The 6,746-nt window shown below is 44.3% G+C and overlaps 1 protein-coding gene across 1 annotated transcript; it reads left to right on the top strand.

The window, feature by feature from the left end:
- The first annotated feature begins 501 nt into the window (after positions 1–501).
- epyc (epiphycan) lies at positions 502–3,478 on the top strand. Its single transcript, XM_035427211.1, has 5 exons — positions 502–651; positions 1,542–1,700; positions 2,276–2,478; positions 2,598–2,693; positions 3,253–3,478. The coding sequence occupies exons 1-5, from the start codon at positions 630–632 to the stop codon at positions 3,421–3,423; spliced, it is 651 nt and encodes a 216-aa protein (XP_035283102.1). The 5' UTR covers positions 502–629; the 3' UTR covers positions 3,424–3,478.
- The last annotated feature ends 3,268 nt before the right edge of the window (positions 3,479–6,746 follow it).

The raw sequence follows: 6,746 nt of genomic DNA, 5'->3' as shown, positions 1-6,746 counted from the left end.
ATATATATATATATATATATATATATAGTATTGGTGCATTTTTTACTCAAAAAAGCTATTTTTGTCTGAACAAAAGCAATGACTGATATGAGGAATAGAAAATACTTACAAAATTCTATGGAGGAGTGGGAGGCTGCATAATTCAATATTCACTTTACAAAAGTCCCCACACTATATACCTCCACCAGGAGACATTTTGTGACTGAGACATGCGGTGTCTGTGATTCTGGTTGTAGATAGAGATTGGGACATTGGCCCCCATGGTGGATGGGTACCAGGCCCCTGCTGCCTCCCTGGAGGAAGAGGAAGAGGAGGAAGAGGAGGAGGAGGTGGAACAGGAAGAGGAGGAGGACCAGGAAGAGGAGGAGGAATATCGGGAAGAGGAGGACGTGGAGGAAGTGGATGTGGAGGAGGAGGAGGAGGAGGAGGTAGAAGAAGAAGAAGAAGAACAAGAAGTGGGACAGGAAGAGGAAGAAGAGGAACAGGAAGGAGAGGAGGATGTTTGGAAGGAGGAGGAGGAAGAGGAGGAGGAGAAGGTGGAGGAGTGGGAGGTTGAAGAGGAAGAGGAGGTTCCTCTGAGGCCACAGCCCCCGAGAGCCACGGGCAGCCCTGTGATCCCCGGCGTGCTGATGGGTCCGGACACACAGAAGGGTCAGTGAAAAACATGTTCATTACACTGCTCACCTTTTACACCAGCACCACTGGCCCAAATATAATCACTTTTTAGCCTGCTGCCAGTTCCATGTTCCTTCCCAGCTGGCGTATTGTTCTCCCATCTCAGATACAACCCACCTGCCAAAGACCAGCTCACCCATATCACTGGTCCCTGGTCCAAACCTCCGTAGACATATTCACCGGTGTCAGTTGCTCACTTTTCTGAAAATTTGTTTGCCTTTAACATCACTCAAACCTCAGTCACCTACCTGTAACACTGCCACTGCAATATACTATTCTAGATGATGTACTACTCCCTGTTCACATGTCCTAAATATACTGTATGCCTACTCAGTTACCAGCATGCAACTCACCTGCTGAAGACACCTGTATAAACCTACCCAGACTTCAGACCCAATCTGAAACTCACCACTTTAAAACAAGCCACTCTGTCTATAATCCCTCTTACCTATCTCACATCTCACCATCTCACCACCAAGTAAAACAAATACTTTAAAAAATATCTCTCAGTTACTTCCAGAAGAAGCAATTGTCAGCATTATTTGTGTTGTGACACATAGCGGAGAGGCAAGTTACTTTAAAAGGGATAGGCCTAGAAGTCTCTTTGTAAGCAACACAAATGACAGCTCAGTATTAATTCTACAAGTTGTAAGACTATGAGTGAGAACAATGAAGATTTAATGGCATTGATTGTACCCCTGAAAATTTAACTTTCTGGATACTTAAAGCTATGTATTAGGCCAATAGCACAATCTTTAAAGTCCCTGGGGATTTAGGGTTTCGGACTGAGGGTATTTATAGTACACAGCCTTATACATACATCATCCCTACATGCTGTGTTTGATCAATCCTATGGCTTCCCCCAGGTCTACCAACCTGCCTTCTCTGTACCTGCATGGGGGGCTCAGTCTACTGCGATGATGTGAAGCTGGAGACAGTCCCGCCCCTGCCCAAAGAGACCACTCACTTCTACGCTCGCTTCAACAAAATTACCAAGATCAACAAGGAGGACTTTGCTCACATGAGTATGTGCAGGTGCAGGTCTTCCACTGTAGCAGGACTTCAGGGTTTCACAGTAAGCTCATAGCTAATAGCCAGTAAAGGCCTGGCAACTTGTCCAGCTAAGACGCTCACCTCATGGACAAAAATTTAACTGTTCAAGTGGCAACGTGGTGTGAAAGGAAGGGGGATACATGCGTAGTTTGTCACGAGGATATTGCAGCTTAAAAAATCTAATTAGGCTTTCTATTCAATTCAATTCAACTTTATTGTATTGTGATTTTTAGAGAGGCATTGTCACAATGACGCTTTTTAGAAACAGGAAATGGAAAAAAAAAAAGGGAAAGACCAAGCCTGAACCCCCAAAAATCCAGCAAGTGAGGTTAAAAAGCTTTCCTGTATGTCAGTAAATGTTGAATCATAAGGGGCATGGGGAGCTCCCAGAACTACTTTGTTTTAGTAAAACCCTAAACCAACCGAGTACACATTTCCCAAGTCAGTGAGGCTCACATCTCTGAAAGGAATACGTATAATGGGGCATATTTGAAAGTCACCATGTCCATGCCCTCGGTGAGTTTTGCCGTTTTATCTGTGACCGCAGACAAGCTGAAGAGGATCGATCTGACCAGTAACCAGGTCTCCCAGATCGACAGGGATGCCCTTGTCAAGCTGCCCGCCCTGGAGGAGCTGCTGGTGAGGGAGAACAGCTTGGCACAGCTGCCACCGCTGCCCGCCACCATGACCCTCCTCGATGCCAGCCACAACAGGCTGGGAAGCAGAAGCATCCAGAGAGAGGCTTTCAAGGTGAGGGGTGACTGCACTACCACACAAAACAGGAAATATTACAGCTCATTGCATTTAGATGTTTACACTTTCTGTAAAATACAGTGATGGGGTTATAATTTTTAAAAATCGTTTTGTAGGATATGACCAACCTGCTGTACCTCTACCTGACCGACAATGAGATAGACCACATTCCCTTGCCGCTGCCGCACAGTCTGCGCTCCCTTCACTTGCAGGTACTCTTGGTGCTGTTTCAACACTGCCCTCTGGTGGCAGTGAACTATACTCTTTCTGCTATGTTGTTCACGCAGCTAACATGAGACAGGACTCATAACCAGTGTGGAACACTGGAGTTCCAGGATGGCACATAACTTTGGGCGAAATTATTTTTGGAGTCAGAGAACTAGGAAGTTGTATAATACGTCATCAGGATTTACTGCTTATTGTCAACCCATGTGGTGCCAAACTCAAACACAAAAAAAATCTACATATGGCCACATAATTCTTTTTACTTTTCATGATTTCATTTTTTTGTGTGTATTTTGTCATTACAACTGTCAATGAATGGCACAGAATTTTTTGGTTAGGTGCTCTGAAATGAATGTTGTATTTCTAATTTTCAAAACTCTTGGTGAATCAGGTAACAGCTAGCTAAAAGATTTGAGCATGGGTCAATATTGCGACATTTGAAGAAGGCTTCACGGCCCTAAAGCTTAACGGTTTTGTTGTGTGTAATTATACAGAATGTGTTAATGCTGTACATGGATTCACATTGGTTTTACCCTCTGGTTGCAGAACAACAACATCCAGATTATACACGAGGATACTTTCTGCAACTCACATGATCCCAAATATATTCGCAACGCGCTGGAGGATATCCGACTGGATGGCAACCCAGTCAACTTGAGCAAGACCCCACAGGCCTATGTCTGCCTGCCCCGTGTACCCATCGGGGACCTAATCTAAATACACACACACACACACACACATACACACACACACACACACACACACACACACAAACATACACACACACATGCACGCACACATGCAGGCATGCACACGCACACACACGCACACACACACACACACACACACACAGTGTCTGTATGTCTGTGTACCCTGCACATTAATTGAAGGACTGACTTAAGTATATTCAGACACACAAAAACAAACTATTGGAAACTTAATCCTTGCTAAGCCACAGAATGCTGGGGAAAAGATAAAAGATTAATGTTCAAAGATTCCTGAGTATTTTTGTCAATTTTATTTGTATGAACGATGATTATTTTTGGTGTGTGATTCACGGATCCATATCTTTCTCTGTAAAGAAGTTTCACAATAATGATGTACAAACAATAGGCTGTTAGAGCATTACTTTAGAGCATACTGACTTAACAAAACTGCCTGGCGTAAATAAAGGAAGCATTTATATGAAAGCAACTGTTGTAAAGTCTGTAATATAAAAATATATAATCAAGAGATTTTTTTGACACAAACATCAAAATTTGGTTTATTACAAAGCTAACGGTTATTCTGAATATATACTATGCTTTGGAAATTTTTAAAGATGCAACATGATATGTCTCATTTGGTGGGGTATGGTTTGGGTTAATAATAGTCTTTGTGTGCTTTGTACTGAAATGCCACATTGAATAAAGTTGTTTTAATGACAGGAGACAGGAGTGATTTAACGTCTTCATTGTCAGGTGATTTATGGAGACAAACAAAATACTATAAAAGTGCTGCAGATGTAATTTAGAGGACACACACCCACACATTCATTCAGCAATTATATTTCCACTAAACCATGCAAACCCACTGTCATGAGTCAGAGTGTTAAATTTGGCCTTTCGCTTGCACCCCACAAACACAAAGGTCACCCCTAGAGTATCACCAGCACTCCACTGAGAAAGGCATTGCTGAGGAAAATTTGTGCTGGCTGCCACAGCTCTGTTTCGGGCATACACTTTATAATCGGAAGTATGTGAACACCCCTTGTTCTGGGGCTGTTTTTCATGGTTTGGGCTTGGCTCCTTAGTTCCATCCTTCCATTATCTATACCCACTTATTCTGGGCAAGGTTGCGGGGTGCTGGAGCCTATCCCAGCGTGCATTTGGCAAGAGGTGGGAATACACGCTGAACAGGCCGTCAATCTATCGCAGGGCATACACACCATTCACTCACCATTTTCAGACACAATCATACCTATGGGCATTTTAGAGTCTCCAATTATCCTACCGGCATGTCTTTGGACTGTGGGACGAATCCGGAGTACCCGGAGGAAACCCACATGAACATGGGGAGAACATCGCCAGGGACACCTCTCACCCCACCCCAGCCACAGACTGTTTGCCCTCCTTCCCTCTGGGAGGCGCTACAGGAGCCTCCGTTCTAGGACCAGCAGGTTCAGGAACAGCTTTTTCCCCTCAGCTGTCACCTTGCTGAACTCTGCACCACGGTGACAGCCCCCCCCCCCCCCCACCCCCACCCCGGATACCCCCCCCGGACCCCCCCCCAGCCCCCCCCCCCCCCCCCCCACTCAACTTACTCCAATGAATGAACCTTGCACTGCCGCACCTTGCTAATAATTTATTTATCATATTTATACCGATCCACTGTCTATATTGTTTATAACTGTCTATACTGTTCATAACACATTGTATTGTATTCATATTTATCAATATTGTATTCATATTTATTCACTTATGTACATATACCTTACTGCACTTTACTGCTTCTTTTGCACTTCTGGTTAGATGCTAACTGCATTTCGTTGTCTCAGTACATGTACTCTGTGCAATGACAATAAAGTTGAATCTAATCTAATCTAACATGCAAGCTCCAAACAGAAAGGCCCAGAATCCAGGCGGCTTTCTGTTTCTATTTTCATTATATTCTTGCTGTGAGGGCACAGTGCTACCCACTGCACCCCAGTGCCGTCAGGACCAACGCCACATTAATTTCATTTCGAAAGAGACGTTGGGTGTCAGCTGTCCATACTTTTTGCCATGACATTGAAACTACAACGGTTGTAGCTTGCGGGCGGGCTAGTACGAAAACCTGAGTCGCGGTTGCCAGAATTCGACCGTTGTTGTAGTTTGAATTTCGCAACTTGTTAGCAACTTACTTTTGTCAAGGCACGTAACCCATGGCTCAAAATGCGAAGTTACTTCCTGACTGGCTTTAGGACTACAAACGTTGTATACACGTCGATGGAGAAGTGAATCTAATTGGCTATTCCGTTCAGACACGTGACACAAGTCACTCCTACTTCCCCCATCCTGTGCGTTTATCACACGTTCAGTTAACGTTTTGTTTAGTAATCCAGCAGCTTTTGGGCTTGAGGCGAGCAAGGGAACTAGGAAGGTACTGTACTTGACTGGATGTAAACCAAGTATAATCGTCACTCTAAAGACAACCTGGGTCTGTCGCGTGTTTTAGAATAGCTTTTTATCCTGAGAAGAGAGTAGTTCTTACTAAATTCCAGTCATACAATTCCAGTTGTTAACTGCATTACCTAGTTGATTTTCGAATCTGGCTAGTCAAGTAACTAGCTAGTTTGTTTTAACGCTCTTGCCTGCTGAGTAGGTGGAACTGAGGGACTAATCGTTTAGTAGAATGTGTATAGAATCAATGGATGTGAAAAGAAGTCGTGAAGAAGTAAGGCCGCGAGCTTGTTTGAGATTAAAATGCACAAAATGGCGGCGGATGAAGTGTCTCGGCAACGAAAGAGAAAAGCTGGTGAAGAAATGGAGGGTCAACAGGACCACGGCGAGGAAAAGCTGCCGCCACACTCGTACCCGTAAGACCCGTGACAAACAGTCGTACTGGATCCGTTTTGCCAGTCGTTACAAGGCCAGGAATGTTTCGCCGCTTATGAAGTTAGAAGGCGGACATGTTCCTCCCGGAACTATGGCCCCCGGCAACACAACGCAGTATTTGATGCGCCTCGTCTATCAAGACTTTGCGTACGAGGATGAAATGTGTTCAAGTGTAAATATAAGTACTGCAATGGACTTTTCGGGACATGACCAATGTCGGTCGGTTTATGCGGATTCCACCTCGCCGCAGAACGTGTACATGTGTTTGGACTCCGCTTATGAAAGTACAGTGGAATTCCAAGAGAGAGACTTTGAGAATGTTTTCCAACTCTACGGTGGAGCGAGTTAGAGGACCGAAATGGACTTTTAAAGGGAGCCTTTTTCTGACTTAAAATGTGGGAAATGTTTAGTTAACTTGGTTGGCACGTTTACATGTAAACGAGTGGTTTCGGCCTAGGTGTGGAA

The sequence above is a fragment of the Anguilla anguilla genome, chromosome 7 (genome assembly GCF_013347855.1).
Source record: "Anguilla anguilla isolate fAngAng1 chromosome 7, fAngAng1.pri, whole genome shotgun sequence".
NCBI classification, from domain to species: domain Eukaryota; kingdom Metazoa; phylum Chordata; class Actinopteri; order Anguilliformes; family Anguillidae; genus Anguilla; species Anguilla anguilla.
The sequence above is the reverse complement of the archived record's forward strand: the minus strand, read 5'-3'. Positions and strand labels throughout refer to the sequence as shown.